Source organism: Nicotiana tomentosiformis, chromosome 7 (genome assembly GCF_000390325.3).
Source record: "Nicotiana tomentosiformis chromosome 7, ASM39032v3, whole genome shotgun sequence".
NCBI classification, from domain to species: Eukaryota; Viridiplantae; Streptophyta; class Magnoliopsida; order Solanales; family Solanaceae; genus Nicotiana; species Nicotiana tomentosiformis.
In genome coordinates, this window is record NC_090818.1 from 60,422,054 (window position 1) to 60,438,289 (window position 16,236).

A 16,236-nucleotide genomic window follows, 5' to 3' on the forward strand; every position below is an offset into this window, starting at 1 on the left:
TAAATTTCAACAAAGTGCGATAACTCGAGCTAGGAACTTTCGAATTCGATTCCGATCATACGCCCAAGTCCCAAATCACGATACAGACCCACCAGGACCGTAAAAATACAAATTCGGGTCTGTTTGCTCAAAACATTGATCGAAATAAACTCAAATGGATTTTAAGGCAAAAATTTCATATTTTCTCAATTTTTAACATAAAAGCTTTCCGAAAAAATATCCGGACTACGCACGCAAATCGAAAAAAGTTAAAATAAGGTATTTAAGATTTCAAAGCGGAGAATTAGGTTCTAAAACATAAGATGACCTATCAGGTCATCACAAAATGAGAGAAGAATATCAGCCTTTGAGAACATTTCGAATGCGGAACAAAAGAATATAGGATACAACGTAAGTATGATGTTTTGCTATATGATTTCTAACGAACGCAAAACACAACACAAAATTATTGCTTGCTAGTCAAAGATAATATAGTTAAATTATCGTCTCCACATGAATTGAATTTAAATAGTGTTCGAATAATTTTTAGTTAAATATTATCTAGGAAAATTAACACTTGATTAAATGATTATCAACTACGATTAACTACTAAAAAATCAAGCAATTATCAATTGATCACAAAAGACAAGAGTTGAGCAACACAGAAATATCAGTGAGAGAAATAAGGGTAGTTGACTAGACAGGTGCAAGATAATTGACTCGGGATCTAATTCTTGAAGTAATTCACTCTATAATACCGTTGATTCTCACGAATTCACCAGATGATTAGATTACACTTGAAGTTAAGGTTCCTCTTTCGATTAAACGTTAATTTCAGTAATTAATCCAATTGCAACACGATGAACCATTGCAACGAATAAAATGATGGTTTTAGGCTAAAGGGCAACTTCTCACGAATATTTTTCTATTTTTTAGTTCGATTAATAATTCAAGAGGTTCTTTCGATTACCTAGCTGAATCATGAATTTAAACTAGAGCATAAGATATAAAGAAATTCAATATAAAGCTCCTCTTTCGATTAAGCAAGATAATAAACTACTTCACAATACGAATTAAAGCTCCGTCAATTAATTCAAGCAATTGTCAAGAATCGAATCCATAGTCAAATTATCAGTACAACATATCTGTCAACACCCTAAAGGAAATTACTCCATAGCAATAGAAAAATTCATCTCAATAAGGTTTAAAAATATGGAAATCATCACTGCTAATGATTCGATTTAAACTCCCGTATTGCATCGATTGTTGGTTGAAATCTAATGAAATCTTATGTCTTCTTGCCTTAGTTGCTTCTCAAATACTTCGCAGGTCAAAAGTTCCTTTAGAAAGGTGTTTTTGGTGTATTTATGCCGTGTAGAAATGGGTCAGGACGAAACTACCCTTTCCAAGCCGAAAAAGAAAAATACTCTGGGGAAAATGCACGGGCGTGCCACACCTCGCTCGCACCATGCGGCGCACTTGTGGGAATTATCAGAGAGCAAGTTTTTTTGTTAGCAGGCACCTTTAGACTGCTGCGTTGCGCCTCACGGCGCGGTAGTGGTTCTTTCTCAGAGTAATTTTTCTTTTACTTTTTGACATCCAGACTTGGTCCTCGACCCCCGAATGCGGTCCCGATTTAATTCCTTGGACTTTTACTTAGCTTTCAAAGCTCCAATTTTTTCAATTCAGCTCCAAATTAACGTTTTAACTCGGAATCACTTCCTGCAAGGCGTAAAACACGTAATAAGTGTAATTCACTATTATTTAAGCTCAAACACATGTAAAATGCAGTAATTAGAGTGCAAAATACGGCTAAAATACGGGGTTCTAGCCTACCATCAATTTTCTCCCCCTTACTATAGAATGAAAGGCTTTATTTATACTAGAGTTATGGGGTGCATGATTCACAAATCATGCCCCATTAAATATCAATATTAATGATGCAATAAAAGGTAATTAAAAGGTGATAAAGAATAATAAAGGATAATAATGACTAATAAAGTCCGGAGGAATCTTGGGATCTTCTATAACGTTTTTGTAACGTTCATATCATGAATTGCTTATTATTCGGCCACAAATTTATCTTTGGTGTCACCATGATTGAGTCAGCAATGACTGATTATCCTTTGACACATATCATTTCCTAATTCACCCAAGACACATATCGCTTCCTAATTCACCCGAGATCAGTTTGTACCGTATACAAAAATATTCTACTCCATGTCAGACACGTTGATTTTCAATTTGTTTTCTTTTCCTTTTCATTGTTTTATCCAAATGCTACCACTTATATATTCGTTGCCTATTTTTATAAAGGCAGAGACTTTTGAATTTTTTTTTACTTATTAAATTGTGAAAAGCTTCATTCTTTTGACGAAGAGTTGGAACGATAACGCAATGAAATTATATTTATTTAATATTTGCTAAAAGTGAAATGACGTTCTCATGTTCTGGGTTTCTACTATAACTTTTTTTTTTGTTGGATAAAATATTATTTTGACATGTCACGTGCAAATCTTTATGTTACATACTTTCGCAGGTATCAAATGTGATATCGTATCTTATTTGTTTATTCAGATAAAGTTCGATATAATTTGAAAATAAAATAAAATAAGATGGCTTGTTTCAGTTGTCCATTCTTGAATAGAATTGGGTGATGGTATTTCTACATTTTCTTTGAACCGTTGAAATTAGTTTCATTTGAAGAATTTATTACCAAGTCTTATAATAGAAGCAAATACATTTGAAAAGGCAAACAGAAATTCAATTAGGTAAAATGTTGTTGGGGTTGGAATTTTAGATAAACCACTTTGTGTAAAAATATTTTCTGAATTATTAATTAGTAGCAAATAAGAAGTTTGGGATGGAAACAAAAATCTAGTTAACGTTCCTATGCGCTTTAAACAAAATACGTGTTTTATTTGTGCAACGAACTATAAATTGTTTCCTCTCTATTTATCCTAATTGTGATATTGTTCGTGCTGTTTAGATCAACTTGTGCGTCCCTCAACTAGTTTCTCGAGTTGCTTGCTACCTTCCAGGCTTCCATCAATACATAAATAGGGTAACTTTATCTAACTAGGCTTGGTGAGATGGAAATAAATAATCACCTAATATTTTTTAATCTTGATATATAAAGCTAAGAGTTTATAGTTCTCACTCCACTTTATTAATTACTAAGTCACACCCTTGATATAGATATCCCTCAATTATCACTTTAAAACCCACACAATGGAATAAAACGCAAATTTGATGGTTGAACATGATTTATTAATCAAACATTTTGCCTTCTTAGTATCTTCGTGCGTGTAAGTTTGTTCATATTGTTAGTCCTAAACCGAAAAAGAATTAGGGTTACAATAGGTAGATGGCAGCGTAATGTTAGGGTTTGCCTTAATTTTCTTAACATGTTTGGATTTTACCTATTACTTGATGGAAGGACTGAATATTTAATGGGCGAAATATTTACTATAACTTATTTTAGTTTTCCCCAAAATAAAATATAAATCTCTTTCATAGTTGATAGATCCATTTCTTGTAAAAAAAAAAGGCTGTAGACTTCTATGAATTTAGGACCCCTCCTTCACACATAGGTAACAGTAGCATCCATAATGCAGTCCTTAAGAGAGTCTTATTTAGGGGGAAAATTTCTTCTCTCAAAAAGTTTTTTTTTCTTTTATATTAGTAGATTGATGTAGGTCAATTGACCAAATCATATTAAATTATAATATCTTCTTTGATGTATTTTTCTTTTGTCGCATGATTTATCATCATCCTTATTATTTCGATATTAATAAGTGATCTCAGAACCAATGATTCAACTATGTTGAAGACAGGTTCAAATCAAGCTGCAACTAATTTGACAAGAACGAAGATTTTTATCCCAAAAAATTAATTTTGTTCGGATACGTGGTGACAAACTTTCAACTGCATATTTTTAATGTTCCTGCTACATTATCTTTAAAAGTAAAACGGCTCCAACTTTCAACCCATATTTAGTTCTAACGTATGAGCTCCACTTTTAATCTTGTACACTTTTAATACAGGGTTTCATTTTTATCCCTGTTTATTTTTAACGCTGGACTTCAATATTTTAATTCGTGCTTAATTTTAGTGCACATGGCTATAATTTTAATCCATATCTATTTTTAAATATAGCAAACAACAGTAATGAAGATTATGTAAAGAATACGGATCAAGTTTTGCCCAAAAAATTCAAGCCAAATGAAAAAACTATTAGGGTTTACCTTAATTTTCTTATCATGTTTGGATTTTACTTGTTACTTGAAGGAAAGGTAAAATATTTATGATAACTAATTTTACTTTTCCTAAAAGGAAAATATAGATCTCTTCGATAGTTGACAGATTCCCATGTTGTAGGAAAATACCGTGGACCTCTATAAATTATGAATCTCTCCTTCACACAAAGACAACAATATTATCCACATTGTAGTCCTTAAAAGAGTCTTATTTAGGTGGAGAATTTATTCTCTCGATAAGTTTTTCTTCTCTTTTATATTAGAAGATTGATGTAGGTCCAGATCATATTAAATTATAATGTCTTCTTTGATATATTTTTCTTTTATCGTCTGATTTATTGTCCCCATATTTGCTTTGTTAGCTTTTGCATGCCGCCTTGTTATTTTGATCCCCATACGTAAAATTAGCCAATTCATGATGTATCGTCAATACATATACATTACTAGGACTACATGAAGAAACATAATTAATGAAGATTCACATAACAGATTCTAATTTATTTGAGATTGAGGTGTATTTTCTATTGTTTTGCTCCTAAATATGTCATTAAAAATATTATTGAATTGGTATTTGCATAGTGGGAATGCTTTACCTCTGCCTATACTCTATTAGTAGTATTTCTTTCTCACTCAATAAAAACAAAATCACTTGGTGGTTATTTTAAAAAGTAGCTACTGGAGTACTATTATTTTGTATTTAGCAAAATACGTAAATATACAGTTAAAGTTGGCCTCAGATGTCTCTCTCACACTGCAACTTATCAGGTGACCATATAGACACTTTATGTTAGTTTTAGCATGTCTCGTAAACATTCCGAGGTGACATGGCAAAATGAGCGTGTCTCACTCATGTTTGAGCGCGTGAAGATGCATAAAATTATATTTTTACTTTAATTTTTTTTATGTGGACCCCGCCTTCTTCATCCCCAATCAAGCCATAGCCACCATCACCATGTTTGATCTTTTCTTGTTCTGAAAGATGAATTTCACATTATTATTTTTTTTCTCTCACCTCACCATCTTCTCTTTGCCACAAGCTCATCTTCTCCATTTGTCTTCCACCATATGAGCTTTACCAAGCTTCACTCTAACACCTAAAATAACCATGTACATAAGTCCTTTAAGTAAAAAAATGAGCAGCCCCATCACCACCAAACAACTCGCACACAGAAGTACAAAAACACCATGTAACCATCACCATCTTCTCAACCCAAAAATAACAAAAAACTTGTCAATTTGTTCAAAAGTAACATGAAGAAGAAAGAAAATCCTCGCTACCTCTATCTCCTCATAAACAATATCTGGATCATTCAAAAGCAATAACATTTAACATTAAGAAGAAGAAAAATCTAAACAGTAACATTCCCGGCGAAAACAATTTGAACAATAACATTTTCGGCGAAATTTCATTTTTTTTGGCAAAGTTTTATTTTTTTTTCCAACAATAACGAAATTAATCTTTGTGACTTAAATCTAAAATAAAAAATCAGATTTATATTTCAAAAATTCCTCCGAAACTTCATTTTTTCGGCGAAGTTTCTTGAATCTAAAGAAGAAGAATCAGATTTGAAACTTTCAAAGAAATTTCGACGAAAGCTCCAATGTGAAGAAAAAGAAGGAAAAAAAAAATCAAATTTCTAGAGAAGAAACAAAATTGGAAAAGAATGACCGGAATTTAATTTTTCTGGCAAGGAGGGGTCGTTGGGGAAGATGACGGCGGTAGGGTTGGAAGAAGGAAGAATTGTTCTTTTTGAATTTTTTAATCAAGTTATTATTAAGGTGATAATATTTTTATTTTAAAATACACGTGTCATTATTTTATCTGTTGACTTGACATGTCAGCAGAGAGTGTATTTTACGAAAATAGACTTTCAGACATAGGTGTCCACATGATATATCTGTACTAAGTTGAAGTGTCTATATAATCGGTCACTTAGTAAGTTGGAGTGTGAGAGATACATCCGAGCCCAATTATAAATGTTTGTTTGCGGTTATATTTTATAGAACACAGAGAAAAACAGCTGACTACAGTATGGCAAGCTGGACGTATATATCTAAAAGCACTGACTTTTTCACCCCACGTGTTCATCTCATGCCAAGTTCCATGGCCATTCCCCCCCCCCCCAACAACAGGGCCCCACCTGCTTTCCTCTTAACGTCCGTTACCTCCATTCGTACTCATTCACAACGACATTTCCAAAGCTCCAAAAATTTCCTCCATAAAATCCCCTCTTTAACTTTCTCATGCTCTGATTCTTCAATACCGCAATGAAGCTGAAACATCCTCCTAGCTCCAGTTCTCAAACCCTAACTTCAACGGCCTCGTCTCACGACGCTACGTTGCTTGTCCGTGAAACTCTCCGGATTAGTGCCGACCTCGCCTCCGCTCCTCCGTCGCCGTCCGTCGCCGTTGAGCGGCGGCCGGAAGTGGCGAGCTTTGGGCTTCATGATCGGCAATTTGTTGATTCGAGCTTGAGATTGCTCTGCTGTGAGGAGATCGACGGTCGCCGATGGAAGTATTTCGCTGACGAGAGTGTCAATTGTGGCTCTCAGCAGTTAAAGAGGAACGCAATTCGTGCTGTTAGTTTGCAGTCTCCTCAAGCTCCTGTCGAGGTTTGTCGCTTTTGCTTGCTCTTGAATTTCTTTTTAAATACTTTTTAATTTGTATGCTTGTGAAACTAAAATGTTATGGCGATTTTTTATTTTGTTTTCTACATTGCTGTTATATGGATTTGTTGGCATTTACTGCATAAGTTACTATTAGTTTCAATTTTCTGGTGAAGAATATACTCTTATCTAGAAGAATTCAACTGGACAGAGAAAAAAGTTGAAGAACTTCCTCATGACCTAAGAAATCAAGTCGAAACCCAGTGAGTGCGCTAAAAAGAAAATTCCTATAGAAGAAATATAATTCTCTAAATTGTATCTTGAGCATTTTGTTAAAGTTCTAAGTCTAGGATTCTGAAATTCCAACATTAGAGGTGTATTTTCAGCAAAGTGTTAAAGCTTTTCTGTAATGTGAATTGAGAGAATACTGTCTCCTGCTTTATGACTTCCTTTAAGCTACTAAATTATGTGTCTATGAGGAATGCATGTTAGTATGTTGTAAGATCGCTGTGTGAGTAAGACATTGTGCACCAACTTTTATGGTTACAATTTTTTGTTATTGTGTGAGCAAGACATTGTGCATGAATCTTAATAGATAAGATTTTTTTTTTATTAAGAATGTATTTTTCTATGTTCCTATCGTATATGTGGTGCAGGAGTTCATGGGGTTCATAAGATCCTACGTGGTTCCAGAAGGTTTTCCTGGTAGCGTTACACCTTCTTATGTACCATACATGACATGGAGGGCACTGAAGGTATACAACTACAAAATAAATGCTCTGTCTTGGGTGCCATTTTTGGCTAATGTTTTGTAACATGCTGCTGTGGTTATTAACAAATACCTCGTTTTTGCCACTTGTAGCACTTTTTTGGTGGTGCAATGGGTGTTTTCACGACACAAACACTCTTAAATTCAGTAGGAGTTTCCAAGCATAGAGCTACCCCTGGTGCCGTAGCCATTAACTGGATTCTCAAGGTACAGATAGAGTCTTCATCATTGTTTCAGCAAGTACCTGATACAAAAAAACTCTTAGCTACATGCTTTTTCTTGACATTTTACCTAAAGTTGGGACTTGATATAAGAATGTGGAAATGAATGATTGTACAAAAATTAGAATAGGTTTTGTGAGATTAGGTTGTTGGCTCGGCATTTCAGTTTGCATATCAGATATATGTGTATTTGAAGCTATTTACATGCTAACGAAGTCCAATATCTTCCTAAAGGTCCTAGTAAGTAGTAACATGCATTATTTTTGTTGCAGACTGAAAATAAACAAATGTGTACCCCTCTTTTACCTTTTCATCAAAAAATATAAAAATAAAAAATAAATAAACAAACAAATGTTTTCGCTCTTGAGCTTGAGCTTTTAGATGAGTTGGTTCACACAATTCGACAATGTTACATGAGCAGGCAAAGGTCTTGGGTTCGAGTCTTATCATTACCCATCTACAAAAATACTTTCACGTGCTTGACCTTAAAAAGAATCAGGCCTGCACTTGACGGAGAGTGTTGCATACCTAATATAAATAAATGTGTCCCCTCTTCGCTCTGCCCTGAGTAACCATATGAGAAAACAATATCCAAATTTGTGTCATCCAAAAAACAGATGTTTCTTTAATTCTTTCTGACTGAGAAGCGGGAACACCCATTCAATCATGTGGAATTATTTTCTTTATAACCTGAACCAAATCCATCTTGGAAATTGTGACAAGCCAATGAACTAGGGAAAAAACTTAGATTTAGTTCTTTCTGGCTTGAGGGTGTTGCGGGGGGGGGGGGGGGGGAGGTCTTCACATATCTAGAGAAGTTCAGAATGTTCAAGATCTTAAGTTTAAGACTGTTTCTAATTCTCTCAGCCTTGAATTAACCAATGTCAGATATGTGCTCATCTGAGAACTGCTGTGTATTTTATGATATTCTGAGAGCTCAAAATGGAACTTTAGAAACAGCTCCTTTCATGTTCCATGAGTACAAACTGGAAGGTATATGCAATTTGCAGGATGGTGCTGGCCGCGTAGGGAAGATGCTTTATGCACGACAGGGAAAGAAATTTGATTATGATCTAAAACAGGTATTCTCCATTGTTCCCTCCTCTCTAATTTTCTTTTTGTTTGTTTTGCGTTTTTCTGTTGTTTATATTTGTTTCTTGGTTTGGGCTGTGGTATGGGTAAGGATTGAAATCTAATTAATGGTTTCAACTTGTGATTATTATTGTCCTAGTTCATTTTTCCTTACAATTCTTGTTTCCTTATGATGCCCATCAGCTAAGGTTCGCGGGTGATCTTCTAATGGAGTTGGGAGCTGGTGTTGAACTGGTAACTGCTGTTGTGCCGCAGTTTTTTCTTCCTTTAGCCTGTGCTGCGAATGTCGCCAAGGTTTGTCGCCTTCCTCTTTTCCATATTTATTCCTGTTGCATGCACATACATTTAGCTAAGAACTCAAGATTTATTTTGAATTGCTTACAGAATGTAGGTGCTGTCACTTCTACCTCAACTCGTACTCCTATATATAAGGCCTTTGCTAAAGGGGAAAACATTGGGGATGTAACTGCTAAGGGTGAATGCGTTGGCAATCTTGCTGATTTGGTATGCATTTCTAATCTTTCTTTCCTTCTTCTCTTTTTCTGGTGATGAAGATATTGATTTGATCTTAACAAGTATTCTGAATTTGGAAGTATGCAGAATTCTGATTTCAATTGCATGGCCTCTTGAGACCACTTCTCAAAAAAACAATTATCCTGGTCTGGCCATGGTAGTGTCATATATTATAGATTGCATTATTGTCTTAAATGCCATTTCCACAAGAAGGCTATTATTTCCATCTTTTGAAAGGGAAAAGTGGCAGAAGAAGAAGTCACTGTACTTTATGGTAGTTGTTGCAGGTTTCTTAAAGTGATGGTGTTGCCTAACTACTCATTTGCTCACTAACTTTTCACTCAATTCTTTCCCTTATGAGGGTTTTGGTGGAATAGAAACTGAAACAAAGGCCATATTCTATGATGGCAGTTAAGTTTTACATTATAGGGAAGCTGCAACCGACTTTGTGATCTGCTGTTATGTTGTATACTTGTATCTTCATATTGTTTCAAAGAATTTCGCTGGAGCTTATGTTACCATTTTCAAAAGAAGAATTTCGCTGGAGCAGTTCACTTGCTTATTTGTAAAAGTGACACTTTTAATCTAAGTTACTCGGACTCGGGTACGGGTATCCGACACGGGTACGGATCCAAAGGTCGGATCCTTCATGATCTAAATTTTAGGATTCGAGGATATGGATCTAGGTACGGGTACGGGTGCGGGGATTCGGCGAAAAACAAATTAAAAATCTAGAAATATAGCTATAAATTGGATGAAGAAAAAAAATTGATTTTTTTGGCTCTGGTCACAGAAAGTCGAGAAAGTCGAGATGAAGCAGAGAGAGAGAGAATGGCTTCTTTGTCCATTTTCTTGGTCTGTTGGAGGGAAAGTAGGTAGAGAAAAGATAGGAAGGATGTATTTTGCTGTCAAGAAAGGTCTCTATACCCCACTTTTTAGACAATAAAGTTCACTACCCCACTTTTTTTGACAAGAAAGTTCCTATGTACCCCACTTTTTTGACAAGAAAGCCACTTTTCATGGGATAGTACAATAAAAAATATAAAGAGATTTGTACCACTTCCTTTACTTACGGAAATTTTCCTTAAAATTTTGGTCAACACACCCGATCTCGTCTGACCGGATCCGACACAGATTCCACACCCTTATCCATGTCAGTGTCGTGTCGACACGGGTACGGTGCCCAAATTGCCGAGTACGAGTAACTTAGCTTTTAATTCTTGTTGTAAATTGACTGCACATCTTCAAGGGGGAGTACCTTTTGGAATGGGTATTTTAATAACTTTTCTAATTTTTCTAAGGTGTTGGCTAGTCAAAAACTCCCATGTCCAGCAGATGAAAGTAGCGGAAATGAGGATGTTGAGATGGATGTGTGGGCATACTAGGTTGGATAGAATTAGGAATGAAGTTATTCGGGACAAGGTGGGAGTGGCCCCTGTGGAGGCAAAGATGCGTGAGGCGAGGTTGAGATGGTTCGGGCATGTTAAGAGGAGAAGCACAGATGCCTCAGTCAGGAGATGTGAGAGGTTGGCCTTGGGAGGTGAGAGGAGGGGTAGAGGTAGGCCAAAGAGGTCTTGGGGAGAGGTGATCAGGCGGGGCATGGCGCAACTTGAGCTAACCGAGGACATGACCCTAGATAGAAGGGTGTGGAGGTTGAAGATTAGGGTAGAAGGTTAGTAGGTAGTCGTGCGTTTCCCTTTGTCTTCTCTAGTTCGATAGTATTAGTGCTAGTACGGTACCCTTTTTCCTTAGTTTGCTATATTCGCATGTCTTGTTCCGTTATTACTTGCCATCGGTAATTCCGTAGTTTACTAGCAGTACTTCGTTCATATTCTCGTTTGCTGCCTTGGACTTAGTTTTCTAAATATATTGTCTTGCTATTACTTGTTATCGGTACCTCTTTCATATTCTCTGTTGCTATATTCGATTTAGTTTTCTAATTATTTGTTTTGCTATTACTTGCTATCAGGGCTTCTTTCACCTTCTTTAGCCGAGGGTCTATCGGAAATAGTCTCTCTGCCCTTCCAGGGTAGGGGTAAGGCTGCGTACATCCTACCCTCTCCAGACCCCACTTGTGGGATTATACTGGGTGGTGATTGTTGTTGTTGTTGTTGTTCTAATTTCTCTAAGATCAATTTTATCATTAAGTTAGGAGTTTTCTCTAAGATCAATTTTTATCATTAAGTTAGGAGTTTAGTCTAATGAGGTGGTAAAACTGTTTGAAACCATTGAGTAACTGATGTAAAAGTACTGGAATTATTGATTGTAAGATGAGAACATGAGTTGCTATCTTCAGATATCAAAAATAAGTTTTAGACTTCTTTCTCAATCCATGTGTTCAATAAAATCTCATCGTCTGGGCCTTGATTATTCACAATTCAGAAGCTAAAATATTGTTCACATTGAAACGCAAATTTTACTGTCTTTTCATTTCAGGTCTATGGTTCATAAGGTGCACTCCTCTTCGCAGCATATCAGTTAATGATAATGAAAATATATAAGAGTTCTCTATAATAAAAAGGGGAAGAAAGAAAAAGAATATATAAGAGTTCTCTATAATAAAAAGGGGAAGAAAGAAAAAGAATCTACAAGAATGAAACAAGAATTATGAGCAGAAAAGCAGAAAACTACTAAAGAAGCAAAAGAATATTACAAAGGCAACAAGTTTGACGATCCTTAAAAAGTTTCCTTTTTTCTTTCAGGGGAATTGAAGGGGCTTATTTCCTACTTGACAAGGAGTTTATATTTATTTGTTTAGTGGTTTCTGCCATGTATCTGACTTCTAATGTATTTGAGCTGGAATAACTTATGTTAGGTTTTTCTTATGAAGCTTGGGACAGGATTAAGTATCATGATTGCCAAAAGGAATCCATCTTTGGTCAAGACATTTGCCCTCCTCTCATTTGGATATGTCTTCAGCTCTTATCAAGAGGTTAAGTAATGTGCATTAATTTCTAGTACTAGTCTGATTTCTTTCCTTGTTCTTTTTCCCATTTGACTGACGTCTCTTATTGCTTTTGTATATATTAGGTGAAATCTGTTGTGTTGCATACCCTGAACCGTGCAAGATTTACAGTAGCAGTAGAATCTTTCCTAAGGACAGGTTAGGAATAGCCTTTCCCTCTTCCTCCTTCCCTCTTTTTCTGTTATGATTGAGTCTCTTTCGTACCATGATTTTTGTTTGCTGTTAACTGACTGTCAGCACAACTGAATGGTTCAACTTACAAATTTGTGGTAAAACTAGGACATGCCAACATTTTCTTTGACTCAAATGTAGCAAAGTTATGTGCTTTTTGTCCTCTTTTACCTTTTCTTCTCCATTTTAGTTTCCCATAGACAACAACAACAACAACAGCCCAGTGAAATCCCACAATCCCACAAGTGGGGTATGGGGAGGGTAGTGTGTATGCAGACCTTACCCCTACTCCGGAGGAGTAGAGAGGCTGTTTCCGATTTTAGTTTCCCATAGAGTTATTTGGAATTATCCGAAGTTAAGAAACACTTAGTATGAGTGAAGCGAAGCAGGAAAGGTAAGATAAGTTAGCAGTCATTAATCTTTTTCTTCGAGTTGATGCCTTTTCCCCGGACCTCACTTGCGGGATTACACTGGGTTTGTTGTTGTTGTCCGAGTTGATGTCTTATCGTGCTACTTGCTTTTCAGGGAGAGTTCCAACACTGCAGGATGGAAATTCAAGGGAAAACATATTCAGTTTTCCATGGAAAAAGCACAGACCTATTGTTCTTGGTAATTACAAGGAAAATACACTTTGTTTCCTTTGTCATCTGAACATAACATCATCAGACGTATCCATTGCAGATTTTAACTAACTGCTTGCAGGACCAAGATTTAGAGAAGCTTTCCAAGATCCAAACTCATATCTTGCTGTCAAGCCCATCTTTGAGGTATGTTATCAAGGGAGGATGAATGTCAAGGGGAGCTCTCCTGCACATAGCACACTTACATCCCCTTGCTTTCTTGTTATGTTGCTAAGTGTTTCTTCTTCTATTTTATCTGATTCATGCTTGTGACTTGCATGTTGATCTTGGTTAACAGAAGGAGCAATATATAGTGTCATACAATCCTTTTAAGGGAAATATATATGTGTTGCTCAAGGATCAAGCTAAGTCTGATGATGTACTGAAAGCAGCATTTCATGTAAGACATCTGACTTATCCAACTGATGAACGTGAAACTCTTAGTAACTTACATTTACCTAATTAACTTTAAAATACAGGGCCATGTGCTTCTGCACATCATTCGTTCATCCACCGACAAACAGTCCTCCTCCAGGAAACAGCGGGAAGATGAACTTTCAGTATCCTTGTTATCAACTGCTGATCTTCAAGCTCATGTTATAGAATCTTATAAGATGGTCTCTGCTTTATATATGCCTTTCAAGAGCAAAGCTAAAGAACAGGTGAAGAGAAATTTGCCACTTAATGATACTATTTCTGATAGATCATTTTTCTTTCTAAATTTTAAACAAGCTAAAACATAGAGATGATATGTTACAGTCTGAGAGCAAGTGAGCCTCTGTTTGTCATTACCTATAATCACATATTACAGTTGGAAAAAAAAAATCACGTGCAAAGATGAGGAAGTATCAGGAAGGCTAAAATGAAAGAGACCAGAATTTTTAAGTCTTCAATCTCATCCCTGTAATTCCTGCTCCTCCACCTCCACCTCCCCCGAATACAACAACAACAACAACAACAAACCCAGTTTAATCCCATAAGTGGGGTTTGGGGAGGGTAGTGTGTACGCAGACCTTACCCCTACCCTATTACAATCATGGTTATGGTTTTACAATCATATTCATCACGACTGACAATTAGGATTTGTTTCTTTGGTATTGCTGCAAGTGAACGTTTTTCTTAAGAAGCTAGATGGCAATGTTTTGCCTTGTCTGAAGTTGTTAGTGTCTTGAAAAGTATAGGGGCTGGGACCATAAATCAACTTCCCTCCATCATGACTAGCTAACTGGAACAGACATACAGTTGGTTAAAGTACAGGGACATATGATATACCTTATTTCTCTTCAAGTGTGCCTTGGTTTCAATTAACGGATTGCTATTTTTCTACACTGGCATGTTCATCATGTATTTTTCGTTTTCGATCAGCCATCTGCTTGTTGCTACTCTGAAAATGCAACAATATCTTACAGTGAAAGGAGAAATCTTAGAGAAAGAACGTTGGGCTGCTATTTTTTTCTTATTGCTTGTGTCATTGCTATGGTCCTAGATATGTGATTGCCAAGGCACCATGCAAACGTGCTTTCCTCTGGAAGGCCCTGACATGGATTCATGAGCTCTGTTTCACTTTTATCGCTTGCCCCCTGAAATTTTAATACTCATAACCTTTATGACTTCTGTTAAAATGCTTCTCATTCTAGAATCCAGATAATTAGGACTTGTAGCAATCTCTTAGCCTCGGTTCCCTTTGAATTACTCTTTTTGTGGAAGTGGAAGATCCCTGATTATTTTTAAGACTACATGCAGTGTGTGACACATGATCTAGCCTTGTAAAAGGATTTAAAATGGATTCTCTTGTAATTGGTTATATCTATGAATTGCCTCCATAATTCGTAGTGGGTAATTCCAACTTATAAGATGTGAGTGCCATTCAGCATTAAATGCAATTACAAATAAAATCATAGTTGTAGTGTTTTTCTTATAATCTCCTTGCCCGTCCATTCTGTTTTTCATTACCTTGAAGGCTTGAACTCCTTCAAATGGTGCTGCTAGCTGTATTTGTTCAGCTGGCTGGATTAATTCAAAGAGGTCGTAAGGAGTTATTTTACACGAAGGAATTAGTGGAAAAACTGTACACTGTCCAACTCATGATCAATTCCCTCTTTTCAGAAGGGTGAGGTCTGTTGGCTACCAACAATTTAACCCCGTTGGATTGTGATTATCTTTTTGGGGTGAAACGTTTTAATATTCACATTGCAGAATATTAATGGAATTAACACAGTGGGCCTGGCAATGGTGGTTTCGTTGTTTGTCTTCCTTACCAGTTTGATTATCACATACTTGCAGGAGGCTGCTTCTTTTATTTATTATGCAGGTTAGTGATCATTTTACATTCTTGCAGGGCTGGGTGATGTCGGAATCACTACTTAATCCTGGCCGAGCTAGACTTTGTGAAATGGTCAAATAAGATACATAACTGTTGGAGTCGGTTGCGGAGGAGCTAAAATTGTTTCTTGTTGTCACAACTATTTTGCATGACCATTGATGTCACTGCCGCACTGCAAAGCATTTGTGCATCTAGGGGAATTTGCTACATGGCGGCAAATGAGGTCGGATTTTTGAAGTAATTGCCAGATGTTTATCTTGATGCTGTGTAGACGCAATTTGCTACATGTGCTTGCTATTTTGTAGCGCGACAGTTTACCTGTACATCAGCAGCTCGTGATTGGCGTAAGCAAGAAAATACACTTAGTGAAAGAGATTTCAGTAGATTTGTTTATTCCACCAAAAACAATTTCTTTGATATTTTCTTGCATATAAATTTTCATTTTAATACTATTTGGTAATGCATACAAGGGTTTAATATATTTTTTTTGGGGTTGTGGGGGGGGGGGGGGGGGGGGGTTGGTGGAATTGCGCTTTCAGTTTGGAGACAAAAGATGCTCTCCTGCCCCAGTTCCCTGTTTTTTCTACTTTGTTTCGGCTAGTGTAATAACATCTCCATCCGGTATTCCCTTTTCCTTTTCTACCATTTTTACTCTGCACTCATGGTAGAATCTTATTCTTTAGACATGGATTTGCTTTTAAGCAAACTTGAGGAAAA

General features: G+C 36.2%; 1 protein-coding gene across 1 annotated transcript; it reads left to right on the forward strand.

Annotated features, from left to right (window-relative positions):
* Positions 1–6,408: 6,408 nt before the first annotated feature.
* LOC104110868 (protein root UVB sensitive 6) lies at positions 6,409–15,998 on the forward strand. The gene is made up of 13 exons (XM_009620426.4): positions 6,409–6,851; positions 7,502–7,600; positions 7,708–7,821; positions 8,846–8,917; positions 9,111–9,221; positions 9,312–9,431; positions 12,271–12,372; positions 12,471–12,543; positions 13,102–13,185; positions 13,279–13,343; positions 13,495–13,596; positions 13,676–13,858; positions 15,535–15,998. The coding sequence occupies exons 1-13, from the start codon at positions 6,507–6,509 to the stop codon at positions 15,598–15,600; spliced, it is 1,536 nt and encodes a 511-aa protein (XP_009618721.1). The 5' UTR covers positions 6,409–6,506; the 3' UTR covers positions 15,601–15,998.
* Positions 15,999–16,236: the final 238 nt, after the last annotated feature.

Bases quoted from the DNA above. Each gene is read 5' to 3' on its own strand.
- LOC104110868 (XM_009620426.4), top strand. From the start codon at position 6,507: ATGAAGCTGAAACATCCTCCTAGCTCCAGTTCTCAAACCCTAACTTCA. The intron at 6,852-7,501 runs GTTTGTCGCTTT...TATGTGGTGCAG, and splicing joins CTCCTCAAGCTCCTGTCGAG to GAGTTCATGGGGTTCATAAG. The intron at 12,373-12,470 runs GTTAAGTAATGT...TGTATATATTAG, and splicing joins TCTTCAGCTCTTATCAAGAG to GTGAAATCTGTTGTGTTGCA.